Below are 22356 nucleotides of genomic sequence, written 5' to 3' on the forward strand. Positions count from 1 at the left end.
CAGCTAGGGCCAAAACCTCTCACCTCTAGAGAGGAAAACCTGATCAAAATTCTTCTTCTAGATCTTCAATTGATAAGTACCAAGACCATGTCACAAACCCTTGACTCTAGTATCCTCTCACGGACCTTGTCACTAACCTTGATGCTCTTGCCTCTTCCTTTCCTCGCCTTTCTTCTAGATTTTGAATTGCTCTCCTCTTCTTCTACTAGAGAAACTGGCTCTCTATCCTTCTTAGTGCTCCTCCACGTCTTCCCCTAGAGAATCTCGGTCTCTAGGTCTATGCTTCATCTTCCCAAAAGAATTATTCTCTTGCTGCCCCAGAAGAGACCTCTCCTTTGCTTGCACAGAAGAAACTTTGCTGCCCTAGAAGAAAGTCCTTTTCGTTGATCCATAAAAAACCCTAACTTCACATTGCCCAGAAGAATTTTCTTTTCTATTTTTTCGCACTTTTGTTTTCCTCCTTCGCACTTCTGCTTTTTCCCTTTCTTTTCACTTCTTGCAAGTCAAGTTACTTGTCCATGACGTATCTTCAAATGGGGCCAAGTTGGGCTATTTATACATTTCTTCATATAACCTCTAGGACAACATGATTGCTGGAGTTAGGCCGACTTCATTTAGAGAGTTCTTCCATTTGTGTAGGCCGACTTTGAAGAGGATAAATGACAAGTTCTTGGAGGATACTTTACATAGACAATATTGACCTTTTACAAAGTGTAACATGACTTCATTACATGACAATGACTATCAATTTATGACTAGATGACAAATAAATCCTAAAGACTCTTAATGGGAGTCTTGAGTCAAACACAAAATCCCTTGCTCATGAAATCCATGAAGCAAGTCAATATAATAAATTTGTCTTATTTACATCTTATTAAATAAAATCATAATTACATGTCGTTATGAAGACCGAACCTAGTTACACTTTTCAACAAATGAAAGAGATCAGAGGAAGCAAAGATCTTTGATGCAAAAAGAAATTCCTCCCTAGCTGAGAGGGAGTGTTAAAATTTGACAGCTCAGGGATGAATTTCTCCTAGAAGAAATCATATCTTTCAGTTTTGTTTGAACCGCATATAATAAAATTTCATTTCTAACAATTCTAATATGACTTTCCAAAAATAGTAAGTCACATATCATTTTGGAAGTGACTTTCCAAAAATAGAAAGTCATGTCTAAATGATCAACGATGATTTCAACATATGGAATACACTTTAAAATCAAATCAATCATGATTATATAAGACAAAAATTAATATTTTTATCCTTACTAGTATTTTTTTTTTTACAAAAATGGTTAAGGGATTTCATTAACTGAGTGGCCTAGAGCCGCAAATTTGATTACAAAGGGAGAGGCAGATTTCTGCATGTCTTTTCAGCCAGAGGAATAAATCACCTACTCTTATCAGGCTCCTCTTTTTACATTTCATATAGTGTACTTCTGCTGCTGATTTCCCTAGTCGAAAAATACAAACAAACTGATGCAAAAGGATGCAAAAGAACATGGCTCTTTAGGGGATTGGATCCCAAAGGATTTCGTTATCTCTGAGAAGAGAACCGGCAACTAATTGGGCTGCCTTGTTTGCCTCGATGTCTGCTTCTTTGTTATTTGCTCTCAAGACATGAAAGTATTTCAGATTCAGGGCCTTTGCCATGCCTTTGATCCTTGTAATTATTCTGGCGAGCTGCAGATCCGTTGGTGTAGAATTGGTCGCCATTGCTTGGATGATCACCTGGGAATCTCCAAAAACATTTGCCTCCTTGTAGCCCAGCTCTTTGAGGAATTTGATTCCTTGGAAGAGGGCCATCGCTTCAGCTTGTATGCTCGAGGAGTGGCCTAATCCCCAAGCGAATCTGTGTACAGCTGTTTCATCTGGATTTTTGGTGAGACCTCCAGCTCTAGAAATACTTGGGTTCCCTTTGGCTGCCCCATCAAAGAAGAGAGAGGGAAGAGCTTGAGCGGACAGCCAGGATTGGAAATCTGTTTCATTTCTCCTGACTTGCCATTCTTTGCAAGATGGCGGAGAGCTGTTCGATTTAGGAAATTTGAAATTGAGGACAGTTCCCAAATCTATGTCCTGCTGGGTAAGATTAGAATCATCTCCTTTGTCTTCCAGCCACTCAACAAGCTGGCTTTTTACTGTGTTGGCAACTAATCTGAAATCCTGCTCCTTATTACGGAATATCCTTCTGTTCCTTTCCAACCAGACTTGCCAGCTGATGAACTTAGGCAGAGCACTCCACGCTGATTTGATTGTGATGTTTTTTGGAGATGAGCCTGGATATCTGGCCATCCAGCCCGCAAACAGGTCCAAGACTGAGGAGGGGAAGGTGAATTTATGCTTCCAAGAACCAAGTAACTCCTGCCATATGGAAACAACGAAATTGCATTCGATCATGAGGTGGAAGGTGGATTCTACGTTTTCCTTACACAGTGGACATCTAGACGGCCCAAAGATGCCCCTTTTCTGAAGTCTGTCTTCAGTTAGAATTTTCTGGTGGCAGAGAGTCCAGCAGAAATGATCTACTTTGGGAATTGATGGTATTTTCCAGATGCCAACCCAAGGGGCAGGATTGGGAGGCACGTGAGGCCGCTCGAGATATTTAGCATAGCCTTGGGCTACCGAGTACCCTGCCCGATTAGTTCCCCAGCCTCTCACGTCCTGCCTGTTTTCATAAATTGGAGCCATCCCATGTAACTGCGTGGTGAACGATTCCAGATCAGATCGTAAGTCAGATGGAACTGATAGCTGTTTCCAACCCGACCACACATCGCCCTTCCAGATTGAGAGATCCCACAGAGTATTGATGTTGGCCTCTGCCATCCAGCGCTGCAACTCAGGCATGCCTAACGATTCTGCTAGCGGGGGTCTATATAAGATACTGTCATGCCAGATGTGGATGCGTTTTCCATTGCCTGGAATCCAGAAGGAATGATTCCTTATCAACGAACCAGTTCTGCTGATGAACCTGCTGAAAGGGGTATTGAAATGGTTCTTGGGTTGATCCAGACATCTAAGTCTCGGTCCTCTGAAGTACTTCCTCCACAAAGCAACTTGAACCCAGCCAGGCTTTGGAGCTATGATTTTCCAGATCAATTTGGCTCCCATGGCTAAGTTTTGAACACTAAGATCTTTGAAATTCAGTCCTCCCTCCTGAGTTGGTCTGGTGACTGTTTCCCAGTTAACTAGAGAGATTCTCTTCTCGTTTTGCTTGCCTCCTTTCCAGAAAAACGTTCTGATTAGTTCCTCCATCTTTTTGATGATTCCCACAGGCGCCAGGAGAACCGAGAATTTGAATAACGGAAGGCTACTGAGCACTGCTTTAATGAGCACTAATTTTCCAGCTATGTTGAGCCAAGAGGATCCCCAGGCCTGCATTTTTGCTTTAAATTTGTCTAATTGAGGATACCAATCTTTACTCAAGGCCCTCTTGTGGAAAATGGGCAGCCCCAGATATTTAAAAGAGGACCAAGAAGTTGAGACTGCAAATCCGAGGCATCTAGCAATGGAGCTTGCAGTTGAAGCAGGGATATTCCAACAGTAGATATGGCATTTGCCAATGTTCAGAACACTGCCCGAGACCTTACAGTAATCATCCAGAACTTCTTTGAATTTGATTGCAAAGTGAGGAGAAGCAGCCCCCAACAGTAGAGTATCATCCGCGAAGAGGGCGTGAGTGATGCTTTTAACCCCTCTAGCAATGCACAGGCCAGCGATGTCTTGGTCTTGCTGCTTTCTTTGCAAGTAAAAACTAAGAGCAGAGGCCTGGAGAACGAATAGGAGGGGTGAAAGGGGGCACCCCTGCCTCAGCCCTCTAGTGGCTTTGAAAAACTCAACAGCCCTTCCGTTCACCAAGGGAGCAATCCAAGGCTCCGAAATACAGGCTCTAATCCACTTGATGAAATTTTGACCGAACCCCAATTTTTGCAACACCTCAAACAAAAAACTATGTCTAACACGGTCAAAAGCATTTGCAAGATCTAATTTTATAACCATACCTTTTTCCTTTCGGTGTAGGCTGGAATGAATCGCCTCTTGAACCAGAACGAAATTGTCCACCAGTTGCCTGCCATGAATGAATCCACCTTGATTGTCCGGTATGATTTTGGGAAGAATTTTTTTCAACCTGTTAGCTATCACTTTGGTTATCACTTTGTACCCAATATTGCATAAGGAAATTGGGCGAAATCTGCTGAAAGAGTTTGCTCCTTTCTCTTTGGGAATGAGGGCAAGGAAGGCTGAATTTGTGCAGCCTCCTATCTTCTGACAGACTTGGGATTTCTGGATCATTTTGATGAACTCCTTCTCGACAATCTGCCAACAGGTCTGAAGAAATCTAGGCATAAACCCGTCCGGTCCCGGAGCTTTGTCGGGATCCATTGCAAAGAGAGCCTCCTTGACTTCCTTTGGCGTGATTTTTCCTTCAAGTGCCTGGTTCATTTTGGAGGTGATAAGGCTGGGGACAGCGTCCAACAGAGTAGCGTTAAGGTCAGCCCCTGGATCTTCTCTATACAACTGCTCAAAGTGCGCTGAAGCTGCCTTTTTTATGCTGTTAAAGTCCTTCAGAACACAGTTGTCTTCTTTTATTTCAGTGATGGAGTTATGGCCTTTCCTGGCTTGGGCTTGTTTATGGAAAAAAGAGGAGTTTCTGTCTCCAGATTTGAGCCAGAGACTCCTAGACTTGAGCCTCCAATATTCTTCTTCTGCCAGACAGGCCTTGTGGAAACTTTGTTGGAGTTTGGCCTCTTTTTCCAACTCATCTTTAGTGATATCAGCTGTTTCAAGGTGGAGATGCTGACTTTCTAAAGCACTTTGAATTTTTTTCCTTTCCTCAGCAGGGTTGGGCAGGGTCTTAGCCCAATTTTTCAACATGCCTTTAACTCTTCTGAGTTTTTCCTCCCACACAAAAAAGGCGGATCCCTTGACTGGCTCTTTCCAGCAGTCTCTGACCTTTTCCATAAAGTCTGCCTCTTTAATCCAAAGAGAGCTGAATCTGAAAGGTATAGGCCCCAGATCCTTGGGGGTCAGCAGCTCAAGGCTGATGGGCTTGTGATCTGAAATGCTGCTTTGAAGAATTTGCATTCTAGCTTCTAACCCAAGGAGAAGGAAGGAGCTTTGGACCAAAAATCTGTCAAGTCTTGCCGCTATGTATCCTGGACCAACCCTCTTATTTGACCACGTGAAGTTGCCCGTAGTTGGCTTAATGTCTATCAGATCCCATTCTTGCATGAGATCTTCCGCTAGTTCTCTTGCCGGATCCTTGACGAGAGGAGGGTGAGATTGAGGTCTCCGGCTATGATTATGTTCTCCAGGTTTTCTAGATCTGCCATATTTTTGATAGAGTCCCAGCATAGTTTTTTCTCACCTGCATTTTTAGGAGCATATACATTGAACAGACAAATTATTTCTTTAGATTCTATATGCTGCATTTTTTAAAAAATCCAATGAGTATTCAGGGACTGAGAGATTAATGAGAACTTATTAGGATTCCAGAGCGATCCAAGTCCTCCCGAAGCTCCACAGGCAAAGGTCGCATGCGCTCCTTCTTTCTTCCAAATTTTTTGGCTTACCTGGAGCAATGTTGAATCCTCCAATTTAGTCTCCTAGATGAGAAGGATGTCCGGGGCTTCCAGTCTTATTAAACTGTTCATTGCTTCTTCCTTGGCTCTGGTGCCCATTCCCCTACAGTTCCAGGAGACTATTTTCATCATTTACTTTTGCTGTGGAGAGCTCCCTTGGAGCTCTGAGTTTGGATCCTCTTCATCTTCGGGGTTTTTGCTAGGAGTTTCTCTAGTGTTGGCTGGCTGCCCTGAAGCTTGTCCTTGTAAGTTTCTTGTTCTCTTTTTTCCTTTGCTGACATGCGGCCTCTTGTAGATCTTCTCGGGGAAGCCTGGGATTCACCTATTTCCCCTTCTTCCTCCGATTCCTCAGATTCTTGGGTTTCCTCTTCTTCCTCTGATACCCTCGCTTTGGATCTCTCTAGTACGCTTTTGGATGGGGAGGCTTTGGAAGGGGGGTCTTCTTAGGGGATTCTGCCTCCTGCGTGATCACAAATTCTGATCCAAGGATCTCAAATTTGTTTCCTTGATTTTCCATCGATGGTTTCTGAACAGGGCCCGCTTGGGGAGCTTTTGTATTTGCATTTGCATTCTTCCTGTGAGAAGTTTTGGGATGCTTTGCTTGATTCCACCCTTCTTCCTTCCCTTTTTCTTCCCCCCCTTTGGACGGGCAGTCTCTGGCAAAGTGACCGTAGACATGGCACTTCCGGCATTTGAACGACAACTGTTCGTAGTCTAGTTTCTGCACATGAGTCCATGGCCCTACAACTATTTTGACGACTTCTGGTAGACCAACCTCCAGATCTACCTCCACACAGATTCTGGCACAGTCATACTAGTCTTTGTTGTTGGCCTTGTCAATGAATTTCCCAAGAGAGTTTCCTATATGCTTCAGAGAGTCCCAGTTCCAGTAGTGGATGGGAAGATTGGGGAGTCTTACCCATATCGAGACCACTGTAGGCACATCAATCGCCAGATCAAAGTTTGGCGTCCATTTATTTAAATACAGACCTTCGGAGCCCATGAAGTAGGGGCCATTTCTGAAAATGAGATCTTTGTCCTCTTTTGTAGTAAATTCGAACAAGAAATATCCTCTTCCGAGGAAGTAAGAGGTTACCTTGTTTTTTATCAGCGGAGCCCAGTTCCTAGTGACCCAGTTCTCGGTTGATTTCGGGGAAGGCCATAGTCCTGTGAACTGACTGACCAGGGCACGATCTGCCAGGGACAAGGCCGCTTGAATCGGACCTTCAGGTGGAAGGGCAATCTCAGGGATATCTTCAAGTCTTTTCACAAACTTCGCAGCTTCCACGGATTTCTTCTTTGGCAGAGAGGCCAGTAGGGTTCTGAAGGCCTCAGCGGCTGAAAGCGGAGGAGGGGAGGAAGAACCATGAGGGGGAGTCAACTCCTCCATGGAGGGCAGTAGGTCCAGCCAGCCTGGCCGCAGGCTTGAAGTAGAGCCCCCGGCGGACACGTCCGCAGGGACCGGAACTCGCAGAGAGCGGACGCGCTCGCAGATTCAGAGCGCGCGAAAAGCGGATCTCACCGGATGTAGGGCGGGCTCTCGCAGGTTGCAGAGCTCGATTCTCATAATTTCTAGATTTTTTCCTTACTAGTATTATTATTATGATACTATTATTTATAAAATAGTCTAAAGTCATTCACCTTTAATGGATTAATAAAAACAAATTCTCTCATGGAATAAGTAAATTAAATTGAGAATCTCTTACTTGGAAAATTGAACCTCTCTCTTGGAATAAAATAGTAAATCCACACTTAAGAGAATGTAACTCTCCCTCTCTAATTCAATGTATGGCAAAAGTGTAACTCCTCATTAAATGCACTTGTAACTCCCTCATTCAATTCAATTTGTAACTCTCACCAAATATTCTCTCATGTTTAAGTGTAACTCTCTCTCTTCCTAATTCGAATTGTAACTCCTCAAGACAAGTGTACCTCTCTCTCTATTCTTGGGATGAGTTACACTTCTCCTCAAGTAACTCCTCCCTCATGGAATCCGATTCTCCTATTATTGGCTTAAGGCATGAATTCATTTTGTAACTCCTCTCCTTTCTCATCTATTTAAGCAAGAGCAAGTGAGAGTTGAGAGAAGCATGTTCATTGTGAAGAAGGAAAGCTAGAGCTAAGTGTGTGCAAGTGAAGTATGAGAGCAAGTGAAGAGTAAGAGCAGGGGAAGAGCTAGAGCAAGTGTGAAGGACAAGATCTGATCAATAGAAGGATATCTTCAAGCAAAAAGCGAGAACACTTCAGCTGCAAGTTGATTAGGCGTTGGTGACTTTATTCATTCACATTCTCTCTCTCTTTTTGTACTCCGTTGAACAATTGAAGAAATCTAATAGAAGAAGAATCATTTGGGTTTTCCCCTTGTGGGTTTTGCCTTGGTCATTGGACCTAACTCTCTGTGACTTATATTTGTTCTTGGTTGTGTTTATATGATCCTTAAGTTTATGTTTTATCTGCAATTGTTGATCTGAAAAGTTTTGAAGAAGAAATCTGCATTCTAAGTAATCGCAACAACATAGAAAGTTCAATTTTCTGCAAAGTAAATTCAGTTTTTTTCAAAGTACATTCAGTTTTCTGTAAAGCGCATTCAACATTCTGCAAAGTACATTCAATTCCATTCAAATTTCTGCAAAGTACATTTAGTTCCATTCAAATTTCTGCAAAGTAAATTGAATTTTCTGCATAGAACTTTTAAGTTTCTGCCAAGAATTTTTTAAATTTCTGCATAGAACTTTCATATTTTAACATGAACTAGGCTCAAATCACTAGAAAATCATGCATTTGATCTCTAGGAGAATTCTCTAACCCATGTGGAAGCTAAATTTGATAGTAACCTCTGAAATCCAACTACGAATACCAACTTGATGAAAAACAACTCGCTCTTAATCCTCTAGCTTGCAAAGGGAAAATATGGGGGTTAACAAGATTATATTACTGCCTTTGAGCAATTGGAAATCCACATAGAGGGCCTATTTGGTTCATATCTTAAAGAATGTTTCATAGGTGGTCTCAAAGAAGCAATTAGAGCACACATCATGATGCATCATGCAATGGCCAAAAACACGGTTTGAAAATTGTTTTAGAGATAAAGAAGTTGAGATGGTGATCAATGCAAAAACCAAGAGACCTTTACTCATTACTTTCCCTATCCCCCTTGTGGTGACTATCCCTATCTCATCTAACTCACAACAAGTCAGAATGAGCAATATTTCAAAGGACACAAATGTAAAGAAGAAAACTATTTCAAATGGATGTCTCCCCAAAAGAACACTTAGATGGCACATACGTTGAAGACACTCCTAAACTCCTTTTAGATGATGCCATCCCTCTAGTAGATGAGGAAAACACTTTGCAAGTTCCTTGTGGGGAACTCTAAATTTCTGTCCATGCCTTATCTAGTTTCTCGACACCGCAAACATTGAAGTTGATTGGATTTATCAAGCATCCCAAAGAAATTGTATTGATTAATAATGACAACACCCATAACTTTATTCATAGGAGAGTGGCTACAAAAACCCATTGTTATGTCTATCCTATACCTAATTTTCAAATTATCATTTCCAATTGGGGTATGATGAAATGTAGTGGCTAATGTGAAAATGTGAAACTCCAAATAGCCAACTCCAAATAGGTGAATATCATCTCAAACCCACATGGTTTCTATTACTATGGGTGGTTGCAGTGTAGTTCTTGGGGCAGAATGGATACACATTTTGCGAATTGTCCCTATGGATTTCATGGAATTATACTTGAGCTTCAATAAGGGCGGGCACAAAAAAACCCTCAAATGGATTACATTTTCTTTCCTTGAAGTTAACACCTTTCATCGCATGTAGAAGAAAGCCCACTCAGGCATTATTGCATAATTCAATATCATACAAGTAGTCGACAGCCCCCATAAAAAATTCACCTTGATTTGCAATTAGTCCTCTCCAAACATCAATAGGTATTTGAAACACCCTAGGGGTTTCCACCTTCACGAGGGGAGCATGATCATGGTATTCCACTAATTTTGTGTTGTCTACCACCTAATGTGTGTCCTTATTGGCACCCATTTGCATAGAAGAATGAAATTGAAAAGATCATCTAGGAACTGTTGGATGCTGGATTCATATATCCCAGTACCAATCTCTACTCATCAACAATGGTCATGGTATTTACTATTAAATGAGCAACGTAATTGGCACGTGTTTTGACTTTCAGATTCTTAGTAAATTAGTTGTAAAAGACAAATTCCAATTCCTAATTATTGATGATATCTTGAATGAACTTGATAGAGCTAAGTTTTTCACCAATCCTAACCTATGTTCTATCTACCAACAAATATGGATGAAAGAGGAAGACATCCTAAAGACAACCTTTTGCACACGAGGGTCATTATGAATTTTTTAGTGATGCCATTTGGCCTTTGGAATGCTCCATCACTTTTTAGAGCCTCATGAACTAAAATTTTTGACCCTTTTTACACAGTTTTGTGCTAGTATCTTTTGATGGTAAATTGATTACAACAAAACCTATGATTATCACATAGAGCATGTAAACAAAGCCTTTGAACTCTTGAGGGACCACCAATTATTCCTGAAATGCTTTGAAAAATCTTTTGGGGCTTCAAAGGCTGAATACTTGGGGCACACTATCAGTAAGGATGGCATACGAGTAGATCCCAAAAATGTTCTGGCTATGCGAGGAGTGGGCTTGGCCCAAGACATAGAGCCTATGTGGGTTCTTGGGAGTTACTGGCTACTATAGGAAGTTTGCAAAAAGTTATGGAAAAATTTTTGCTCCCTTAACATCCTTGCTCAAAAGGAATGCCTTTGTATGAAGCAAAGAAGCTGAGCAAGCCTTCTCAGCTTTAAAGGATACCATGTGCATTATTGTAACATTACCAATGCTACATTTTACTAAAACTTTTGTCCTCAAATGTGATGCCTCGGGTAGAGGATTCGGTGTAGTTTTGATGCAAGAAGGGAACCCCTTGGCATGCACTAGTAAGCAGTTGTGTGATTTCATTTTGGGTAAATCCACATATGAGAAATAGATGATGACCATCCTTCACGCAGTGGAGAACTCGCATGCATATCTCATAGGGCAACGTTTCCAATCAATACTAACCATCATAGTTTGAAGCACTTTCTCTAACAAAGGTGGGTCACAAAAATGCTAGGGTATGATTATGGGATTATGTATAAGAAGGGTAAAGAAAATGTGGTGGTTGATGCTTTATCTTGGAAACTTGAGCAGGATGGATCCATCTTTGCCTCATCTTTACCATTATAGGTTGGGTAAATGAAGCATGTCAAGAATGGTCAGCAAATGAGACTATCATTCAACTCATCCAAAACCTTCAACAAGATCCCAACTCTTTTAAAGAGTATACGTGGAATCAAGATACATTGAGTTTAAAGGGCACATTGTTTTAGCAAAGATTCTTCCTTGAAACAAAGGGTCTTAGAGGAATTGTATTCATCATGTACAATAGCTCACTTTGAATTTCATAAAACATATGAATGAACAAAGCACTTGTTCTTTTGGGAAGGCATGAAAATATGCTTCCAGAATTTTGTGGAAACTGGTGACACTTACCAAAGGAATAAGGTTAAGACAGTAAAGATGCTAGGTGCATTGCAACCAGTATTGATCCTAACAAATATATGTATTGAAATCTCTATGGATTTTATAGTGAGACTTCCAAAGGTGAGCCCAAAATCAATGATCATGGTGGTAGTTAACCATCATTCCAGATATGCTCATTTTTTTAATTTACCACATCCATTTACCCCCTCCCCAATTTCTCAACTCTTCTTAGGCTATATTTTAAAGTTACGTGGCATGCACACTTCCATTGTCTTGGATCAAGAGCCTATCTTTTTGTTTAAACTTAAAGATACCTAGTTGAATGTTAGCACTGCATATTAGTCCAAAATAGATGGTAAAACTAAAGTGGTTAAGAAGTGCTTAGAAACTAATTTTTGATGGTTTTCTTCTAAAAAACCATATTGATGAGCAAAATGGCTTCCCCTTGCATAATATTGGTAAAATTCCTCGTATCATGGAGCTATCAAAATAACCTCATATGAAGTTGTCTATGGATGAAAAATCATTGTTAGTCACTTCCTCTTCGAGGTTTAAGCATCCAACTAAGGCCAACCAACCATTGAGTAAGCCATCTCCAATGTGAAAATCTATCATGAACCATCTTTAATGCAAAAATCCATAATGGACCATCAAGGGATCAATCATGCACTGTGTACCCAAAATCTCATGAAGCACCCCGTAACATGGTGTAAACACTTTTGGAGCAGCCCTAAAAACTAACATCTATTTGGGGGCCAACCCTTGAACCCTGATCAGGATGTTACTAACTCTACTTGCAAAGGATACAACACATCCAAAATTCTTGCACTTCTTTTCAAAAAATATGGTTATTGGAAGGAATTTCTATAATCAACTACTAAGGATAGAAATACCCATTAATTCTCTAAACCAAGAAAAAATTTCAATATCGATAGACTTCATTAATGATTCTGCAACATTCTTCAAGGTGTCAAACTTCACCAACAAAATTTGGTTGCGTTTAACCATGTCTTTAACAAAATGGTATTACACATCGATATGATTTGTCTTCTGGATAATAAGTAGCGTTCATTGCTAGAAAAATTGAACTTGTGTTGTAGTAACCTATCTTCAATGCTTTTTGAAAAAAGAAATACCTAAACACAATCTTTCCAACCATATAGCTTCCTTACATCCATGGGTGGTTTCCATGTACTCATTCTTTGTAGTTGACAATGCAACTATGGTCTACTTCTTGCTCATCCAACTGGTTGCTTCACCAAAATTCAAATAGGTTAATAACATAACTACTTCTAGATCTCCATGGTTAAAATCTCTTGCTTAGTTTGCATTAATAAAACCATGTATATTTAGTTCTTTGTGAGTTTCAAGTCTTCCTTGGTAGCAGATTACATATATGAAATGCCAAACAAATATTTTGAAGGCCCTCTTTATGGTTGTCCAATGCTCCTTCCCTAGTTTTGATATATACATGCTCAAAACTCCCATTTCATGAGCAATGTCTAGTCTATTATAGACCATAACATACATTATACTTCCAACAACACTTACATAGTGATCACGAGACATGTCATCTATCTCTTCTGATGTCTCGGGACATTTGATTGGCAAACAAGTTTAGACCTACAAAAATGGGGATTGTTAACCATCCATAGACATCAATAATTGTTATAGCTCAAAACCAATTCTCTTGAGGCACTGACAAAGGGTGATACAATGCTCTCAGTGCCTTGACAATATGAGCTGGATGCTCCAAAAACACTAATAAGGAGTGTTGAGGAGGCTAGGGTTGCTAGAGCAGGTAGATAAGGCTTTGACAAGGTCAAGAAGTGATCAAGTAAAGGATAAGTATGAAATGACCCAATCAAATCAAGTCAAAAAGGCGTCTAGATGCATTCCTCCACCTTGTCAACTCAACTGTAAAGCAAAGTTCTTCCATGAAGAAAAATAGGCAGAACAGTGAAAAAGAAAGGAAATGTTATTGGAATAACAAGAGCTCACCCTTGTGATACATTGGTGTCTATAGTGAGCCTAATTGTGAGTGTTGGTTAGAGGAGAATCCTTGGTTTAAATATCTTGGAGGTGTTGCAACTACCGTAAGTGTCTTGTTTAATGAAAATATTTTACTTTCCCCTATTCATATTGTTTTTCCAAATGAATGCATGTATTTGTAGGTTATAGGTGACAAGAGCCAAGTATTGGATCTTTAAAACATCCATTAGTCAAGAACAAGCTAGGATCAACCATCAGAAGTAAGGTGTGTCTCTCTTCTTCCTCCTCTTTACTTTATGATTGTATGCACTTTGGTCACGAGGGGATTGTAGAATGTCTACTATCTCTTCTTCATAGGTTAGTGGGCATGCCTCTGGGATAGAATCTCGGGAAACAAAGAGGAAATCCATATAAACAGTAACCCTAGGAGAAAAAAATTCTCCTACATTGTAACTTTCCATCCAGTAGCCCTACCATGATCCACAGATAGTCAGTCTCAGATGCCTCTCATCCATGAGTATTCATTGATCTAGCCTTCTCATTCAATAAAGGTGGGTCATCTATTGTCAGGTACTTTAACCATTTTTGCATTCAAGTGATTTTATTTAATGTTTAAGGAATTCTACTATGGATCGCATGTTGAAATTGGATTATAGACTGCTATTGGCTATGTACTTGTTCCACTTCACCTTGGTGGTTATCATGTGTCCCTAGTCCAATGTGACCTTCCATATGGTCTTTCTTTCAATATCTACAAAGGGTAGAAATAGGAGGCCCGGATGGTGGTAGCACTCCATGTTATTTATTTTTAACACTTGTTATCATTCCTAGATGTTCATTGTCCCATCTTTTGATTAGTCGTTGTCAGTCATTTGTACTAGTTCCCTATTGGCCTTGTTTTGTGAGAAGGGGTTGAATATACCCAAGGCTGATGCAACTTTAAGAAAGGAAAGAGCATGAGCCAAATGTTAAAATGAAAAATAATGGGAATGGATGTAAAGCAAGCAAAAGGAATTTTTAACTTGAGCTCTACCCCCTCTCATATAGTCACTCGTCCTTGAGATTAACCATGCAAATCACACCTATCAAAGTAAAAAGAACTCTCAATGAACATCTTGATCATGGTGAAGCGATAAACTACCCATCATTAAAGGGGATTGTACGATCGTTATTTCTTGATAAATCCATAAAACTTGTTAAGAAATCCATATTAAAGAAACAAAGAAAAATGCAAGTATGGGAGCTTGGGAAAACAAAGGCAAGGGAAGGTAGCTCAAGCATATAAGTGCTCCCTCTACAAAGGCACTCATGGAAAATGGTTTGCATTACTTGATATAAGACTATGACACCTTTCAAGAAGTAAACTCCAAGCCATAACACCTATAACTTACGCTTATCATTTGAAGGTGTTGGCCCAAGAATTGTTCCTCCCCTTCAAGTTGGAAGCACCTAATAAGGTCATGTGATATCCCTTCTATACCTAATTGAGGTAAGTTGTACACAATCATAAGCTAGAAGGACATTTTTGATGATGCTTGTTAAAAGTACTTTGATGATTTGACCTTAAATATTTTCCACCTTGATGATTTTATGGTCCTTGTACCCATGATGTTGATCTCACTTGATTTCCTTGAGTATGTATTAGGTGATTCTTACAAGTAGAGCTAGGATCCCTTGAGGGATAAATGGTGCTTCTCTAGCACTCTATAGTGCACCTCCAGTCCCATTCCATGACAATGTAGGAAACCTAATGGAGGATGTTGGAGCCTTGTTGAGGAGTTTTGGCTTTGATGAGGACTTAACACTGGTGACCCTCTTCCATCCCCGAAACCTTGGATGCTGAGATTTGGTGCTAGAATATTGACTTGAGAGATGGTGCACCCTTGAGATGATTAGATGGCTCTAGGCTAGCATTGTACCTTCTTGATGGATGTTGCATTTATCTTGATTGTGATTGATGGCATTGATCACTTGGGACCCATTTAGAGGGGTAGATACACCCTCTACCTTGATGACATCATGCCCTACCTTGATGATGTCATCCTAGCTCCTAATTCCATGATGACATGATCCATTTTTTAGGATGATGTGGGCTTTGGACTGTTTTTTGGTGATATTCCACCTCATTTGGATAGAGATCCATGACTTAAGGGATAAGACATATCCCTTAAATTGTTCCATGCACCTTTTCATGGAGACACATGCCCTTTGGATGATGATGTCACCGTTGGAGGACATTTGACTCATAGGTGGGCTAATTGAGGATTACTTTATGTTATTTTATTGATTTGGCCATCTTTGGTGGTAGACTTTTGAATCGTGATCTATCCACCTTATATCGTGGATTTAATCACTTTTCAGGATTTTAAGTCTAATTTAGGGACAATTGACTTGGATACTCTCATATAAATAAATGGGAGTTGATTTCCCTTGGATTATTGTCACACTTTTATTATTACACTTGTTCATTAGTGATCTCTTCTCTGTAGTACGCAATGGAGGGCTAGTACAACAATATTTCTTGGGTGGATCCTAGATGCTGCATGGTTAAGTAAGTTGGTTTATTTGTTTTATCTTATTATTATGTTCCATGGGATGTATGTTCTTGTGCTAAGTTAGTCTATTTGGTATTTGTTTCATTATCCCTTTTTAAGCTAAACCCTTCCTCCAATTATTTGAGTAATAGAGATCGATTTTTCTTTTCCTTAATCATCCAAAAAATTGAGAACCCAAATTGAAAACCCTTGGGTAAGTTAGTTTATTTGCCTAGTTTGTTTCAATTTAGCACCCTAGATTGATATGTATCCTAGACTCCATTTTCCCTATATTGATCAAGCACTAGTCTTTATCATTTGTGGCATTCTATTTAAAACACTAAATTCGTTTTTTTTCTATTTCATGGTAAATTAAGGTTATTTTTCAGCAAAAAATTGTGTTATTAACATTTACTGACTTGTTGATGTATGCCATAGGGGTAGGGTTTGTTTAAAATTGCATTAGAGTAGTTAAGTTAAAGTTGTTTATGCATTTTCCAGCCATCTTCTAGGGCAAACGTCATTGTTTATTTATTATTCTATTTTATTTTAACTATCCTAATTTGTGGTAAATTGTCCTTAGTTTTATCTTAACATTAGCATTCACTCAGTATAGTTTTTATACATTTTTAATGGTTAAATTTTCTGCTTTTATAAACTTTAGCTTTTGCTGCAATTTGTTGCCTTGAAACCCTAGTTTATGGAATCCTTGATTTTTTCTCGATTCGGTGTGTTTGGGTAGCCTATTTGAGATTCCTTAGGCTAAACCCTAGACTTTAGATTAACCCATAGCCCTCCCGAACCCAAAGTCTAAAATTTATTCCCTTATCCACTGTAAAACAAATCCTTGTTTGCCATACCCTAATCCAATTGATATTTTAATTGTAGGATCCTTTGGGGGCACTTACCTTAATATGCTTGGGTTACTTGATCCTTAAGGCATATCGGGAAAGCATTCTTCACTGAAAATAGGGGAGTAGTTTCTGAGGTGATAGTGGTAACACTTCCATGTGTTCCATGTTGTTTAGGTCACTTAGTGAGGCTTTGCACTAGCTACTAGATTTTTGTTTTAACATTTTTGGCGCCATTGCCGGGGAAGAGTTTAGTTCTTCTCCTCAAGATCTAAAGTTTATGATTTAAATCTTTTCCTTGATGAGTGTGAATCAAATCTTATTTCAAATCACTCCTCTAGAGACTCCACAAAATTGTTGAATATAACCCTAGTAGGCCATGACCAGCAAGGCCTAAAAGAGCCATCCCTTCAAATGGTCTAGTATTTGAAAAAGTTTCAAAGATTATGGATAATAGACCATGGATTCGTCATAATTTTGAACAGATTTATCTATTTAAAGTGCAATGGTTCCAAAACAAAATGCCTAACAAATTTTACCACTGGTTGCCTAAATTTTGGGGTGATACCCTAGCTCAAGAGTATCTTGAAACTTTTGAGAATGCTTATATTCTCAAAACAAATGTAGTAATTACTAAAGATGTTCAAATCAGTGTTGCACACATCGCGATCGGGATTTAATCGGCGCTGGGAAAAAAGCAGAAAAAATCGTTAAAATCGGGAAAAAATCGGAAAAAGCGGGAAAAAATCGTTTGGCACAAAAATATTCATTTTTTTTCAATTTTTTTAATTTTTTTAATATCTAAACCATCTACAACATAAAATAAATACATTGACACATAAATATGATAAAAAAACTAATATATAAGATGTTTAATATCATTTCTAGCGCTAAAATCACACATAACATTGAATCATGTCCTGAATAGTAAGTCCTGAGTCCCAAGTCCAACTCAGCCTCAAAATATCAACAAAAAATATGATAATGTATCTCATCATGTCATAATGTCATATACAATAAAATGAAAGTCTAATCCTATTGATTTCCTCTGCCCCTCTTGCGAGAAAATGGCACAACTTTCTCTTTCCCTCTAGATGTAGAAGCTGGTGCCTGTGGTGGTGGAAATGGCAGTGGAGTCTGACGTGCTCTAGAAGCTGAAGAACTAGTAGTAGCAGCTACAGGAGGCTGAGGTGGACGGAGACCACGTCCTCTACTGGTGGTAGTAGTAGCCCGGGTAGCCCGGGTAGGCGGTGTCACCTCCTCCTCCTGCTCCTCCAACTCCTCCTCCTCCTGCTCCTGCTCCTGCTCCTGCTCCTCCTCCTCCTCCCCCTCCTCCTCCCCCTCATCCTGCACTAACCAATCCTCAGTGGGATCCATGAGAGGCCTCTCGGTCTCAACCCTCCATTCAGCAGTGGTGTCAATCCCATCCAATGAGATGGCTTCCGTATCAGGTGTCTTCTCTAGTTGTTTCACCCACAATCGAAGATTGTAGTAGACATAGACCATGTCATTAAGTCTATGGGACTCCAACCTGTACAAAGTTCATGAAATAATAAATTAATAATTAATATTATAAAAAAAATATTGTTTAAAACTTTAATGAATTCAAAAATTTATTTGGAAATTTGCAATATTTTAAATGTTTAAGTGTTAACCTATTGCGCTTCTTGTTGTGTATTTTTTCAAATACACTCCAATTGCGCTCACATCCCGAGGAGCTGCATGTTTGGCTGAGGATGCGCACGGCAAGATTTTGCAAAAGGGGTACTCTGCCACCATACATCTTCCACCATGCGTCTACAACAAAATTACAAAGAAAATTTTAAATAAACATAAGAAAAAAATGGAATTTGAAGAAACAATGAAATTTGAAACAAAGTTACAAAGTACATACTACAAACTAAAAAATACCTGGCATTTTAACCGTCCTATCAATGACAGCCATCTCAAAGCCAAATGTGCCAGCTGACAACTTATATTGCTCAATTTGTCTAGAGACCTCCATACGTTCTTCTGGAGTTCTCACCATCTTCTGGACACAGGTTAATAATCCTTCCACGACCTCAACATCAAAATTAAACCCACATGCATAAGAAAATGCAGGGTTCAGGAAAAGGCCAGCAGCATGAATGGGACGATGGAGTGTGTTGTTCCATCGCTCATCAATGACGTTCCATAGAAGGAGTTGTCTCTGGAACCCATCATCTCCCTTGTCATCATAGTAGGACCGAATGGCTTCTTTGGCCCTATCCATGGCTTCATACAAATAGCCCATTGCGGGCTTCTCAGCATCAACCAACCGAAGAACCTTTACCAAAGGTTCTGTAACAGCGCACACCTCCTGCACTCCCGCCCAGAAGTCTTCCTGGTATGAAACTAGTCTGCAGACGGCCTCTCCTTCTGGTTTGCGGCTCATTGACGAAGCACGCCACTCCTCTGAAAGAAACATTCTCTTCAAATCCCACATAGAATTCAAGAGGGATTGAAGAGATATGAAACTCGTCGCAAACCGTGTAATGGCGGGGCGCACCAACTCTTTGTTGTTGGTGCATTTTCTCATCAAGCTAAGCACAGATGTGTGATTGTAAATAAATTTTGTGATGCTTTTTGATGAGTCAACAACCTCTTTGACAAAGGGAATTTTCCCAATGTCCTCTAACATCAAATCAATACAATGGGCAGCACAAGGTGTCCAAAATAAAGTAGGATGCCTGTCCATAAGCATTCTACCAGCAGCAACATAATTTGCAGCATTGTCCGTTATGACTTGGACAACATTTTCTGCACCCACCTCCAAAATAAACACATCCAGCAAATCACATAAAGTTTTTGCATCTTTGATTTGATGAGTTGCATCAACAGATTTGATAAACATAGTCCCCAAGGGACAACTAACCAAGAAGTTTATAAGGGTTCTCCCCTTTTGGTCAGTCCAACCATCTGACATAACAGTGCATCCTGTTTGTGCCCATGATGCCCTAAAATCCTCCAATCTTTGGGTGCAGTCACGCTTTTCATCTTGAAGAAGCCGGCCTCTGAAATCATGAAGAGAAGGGAGTTTGTACCCCGGGCCAACACTGGCAATAGCATCAACAGTAGGTTGGAAAAATGGATTATTCCTTATAATGCTGAAAGGAATATCACTCCAGAGGAGAAATTTTGTCATCAACTTGTCAGCTTTTTCTTTTTCAGTTCTTTTTAGCATTGAACCAATAGTTGGTTGTGAACCAGGTGTGGTTCGAGGAACAAAATATGATGATGCAGCTACCGGATTGACTGACGCTGCAGTAGAACCTGTGCCACTTGGCCCACTTCCTTCAGCTGACCTTTTTAGTTGCCTTTTGAGTTCTTCTTTGGCGTCTCTAGTGTGCTCTAATTCTCCCAATGCTCTCATGGCTTTTTGGATAATTTCAGCATTTGTCTTTAGACAGGGCCCCACATCACGTCCAGGGATTTGTGCAAGGTGGAACTTCAACCTGTACACCCCCCCGAATATTTCCTTTCCACACAACTTGCAATACAAGTTTTGTCTATCATTCGGAGTTTTAGGGTCACCATATTCCCAGAAAGGATCCAATTTCCTTGGCATGTTTGTTTTTGAATTTTGAATTTGCAAACCTATGGAAAAATAAGGATTAGGAAATAGGAATTTAGGATTACATAAATGATAATAGTAAATACAAATTACAATTTAGCATTTGCAAAATTACAAGCTAATTATTTCCAAAATCCCAATTTCTAAACCCAAGTTACCCAACCAAATGCCAAAAAACAATGAAAAATAAAAAAAAATAAACAATGTTTAAAGAAAATGAGAAAATAAAAATAAAAAATTGGTTCTCATAGTCATAACAAATAACCCATCCCAAATCAATGAAAAATTTCCAAAAATTCTTTAAAAACAATGAAAAACAAAGTTTTTATAGAACCAAAACAAAAAAAAATTAATCTACATACCTGGTTTATGGACAAATTGGCGATCTTGGCTTGGATTCCTCCTAAAATCGCTTCGATTCGCTCCCACAACCGACGGCAACCCTCTCCCTCACTTCTTCTCCTCCTCCTCCGCGCGGACTGCTGAATGAATTAAAAAAAAATCGATTTTCCCATATAAAACCCCGCTGCCCGCGCCCTCCACGATTTTTTCAATAAAAATCGCGATTTTTTCGAAAAAATCACAATTTTTTCAAAAAATCGCGATTTTTTCGATAAAAATCGTTATAAAAAAAAGGTGGCGATTTTTATGTAAAAAATCGCGATTTGAATCGGCTAAATGAAAAAATCGCGCTTTTACGATAAAATCGCGATTTTATCGCGCTTTTACGATAAAATCGCGATTTTATCGCGATTTTAACAACACTGGTTCAAATGAGATTGTTTTCCTTGTCGTTGCATGGTAATGCTAGGGTTTGGTATGTAAACCTTCTTGACCACAATATTAAAACTTGGGGTGAATTTGAGGGTATCTTTTTAAAATGATGGGAAATCAAATTAAACATAGTTTCATTGTTCACTAAGTTCTTTAATTGTAGGAAGGAGGACTCTAAAAAGTGTTAGGGTTTTTAAGCAAAGATTTGACAAATTAGTAAATTCTTTTCCCACAAATTTTAAACATGATGATGATCTTATCTTGCTATAAATATGTTGATGCCTTCAAAGGCCAGTTTTCCTTTTTCCTTCAAGACAAATCCCCTAGTGATGAATCTTTCACTAAGGAATATTCTTGGAATATTGTGGATAATATTTTAGTAGAATGGCCTATCATAGGTAACAATGATACACCAGAGCAATACAATGATTTCACGAATAATGTTGGTAAAATATTTGATGAAGTGTGCCCCGAATATTGCAAACCAACACCGATATAATTAATAGGATTGATACGTTGGAAGAACATATCATTCACCTATATCAATGGATGTGGTTGTTGTTGAAATTATTAAATATTGGGGAATGATTTTGTTTAGGAGTGGGTTGCTAATTTTGATGGGACTATTCAGATGGTTTTTCCTATGTCAAAATCCCAAGTGGGTAAGACACCTTTACCATTACATATAGGGATTTTGCTACATGGCCTCAAGTAGAGTAATTATGCACTTCATTGGAAATTGAAAACTATAAAGATGAAAAGTTTAGAAATTTGCATGTTTTAACTTTTAGCTAATAAAATTGCTCTTGAAGATGACATTGATGGAATATGGACTTTATAGTTTGATAGGGATTGTTCTAAAACTGGTTAGGGTGTAGGAATTGTGCTAGCATCCCCACCTAAGTGTTGTAAATGTTTCTCTTATGGGCTTGAATTTGGGTGTACCAAAAAAAATTGTTGAATACAAGGCTCTATGCTTAGGGTTAGATATTTTTGTAGATACAAAAATTGGGTGTTTAAACGTTTTTGGTGATTTGTACTTAATTATTTCCAAAGATAAAAGTATATTTATTATTTAGAACTAAAAATGAAGAGTTGAGAAGATAAAGGAATGCTATATGAGATACAATTGAATTATTTTATTCATTCTCCATTTAGGATATTCCTAGAGATGAAAATGGTGTGATTGATTCTTTAGTTGTTTCCATAGCCACCTTGCAGCCTTCTAATATGTTTGAATATGGTCCATGTACTAAGGAGGTGATCTTTAGACAATCTTTGACAAATAACTTTGAACATTGGCAAGTTTTCAGTGATGATGCCCAAATACTTCACTTTATGCATACCGCCGAGGAATTTTCTAAAGGTCAGATAAACTTTGAAGATTTGAAATTTGAATTCCTCCCTAAAGGTTTTCTCTCACATGGTGTAGTACCTCTAGAAAAAAATTTCAATA

General features: G+C 39.2%; 2 protein-coding genes across 5 annotated transcripts in view; one reads left to right on the top strand and one right to left on the bottom strand.

The window, feature by feature from the left end:
* LOC149201099 (microtubule-associated protein TORTIFOLIA1-like) overlaps window positions 1-22356 on the top strand; it is a 126389-nt gene that overhangs the window by 14414 nt on the left and 89619 nt on the right. The gene's annotated exons all lie outside the window — the stretch shown is intronic.
* Window positions 17101-18314, bottom strand: LOC149201100 (uncharacterized). The gene is made up of 3 exons (XM_089403664.1): window positions 18187-18314; window positions 17789-18062; window positions 17101-17217 (listed from the first exon to the last, which is right to left on the bottom strand). The coding sequence occupies exons 1-3, from the start codon at window positions 18312-18314 to the stop codon at window positions 17101-17103; spliced, it is 519 nt and encodes a 172-aa protein (XP_089259790.1).

The sequence above is a fragment of the Pinus tabuliformis genome, chromosome 2_1, assembly GCF_031772625.1.
Source record: "Pinus tabuliformis cultivar Carrire ecotype Pingquan chromosome 2_1, CPIR1, whole genome shotgun sequence".
NCBI classification, from domain to species: domain Eukaryota; kingdom Viridiplantae; phylum Streptophyta; class Pinopsida; order Pinales; family Pinaceae; genus Pinus; species Pinus tabuliformis.

What these genes read in the sequence shown, in the direction of transcription:
- LOC149201100 (XM_089403664.1), bottom strand. Translation starts at nt 18,314, where the DNA reads ATGTATGGTGGCAGAGTACCCCTTTTGCAAAATCTTGCCGTGCGCATC. An exon ending in CACAACAAGAAGCGCAATAG is followed by an intron (nt 18,063 to 18,186) that starts GTTAACACTTAA and finishes AACTTTGTACAG; the next exon opens with GTTGGAGTCCCATAGACTTA. An exon ending in TGGAGGAGCAGGAGGAGGAG is followed by an intron (nt 17,218 to 17,788) that starts GTGACACCGCCT and finishes CTTTTTTCCCAG; the next exon opens with CGCCGATTAAATCCCGATCG.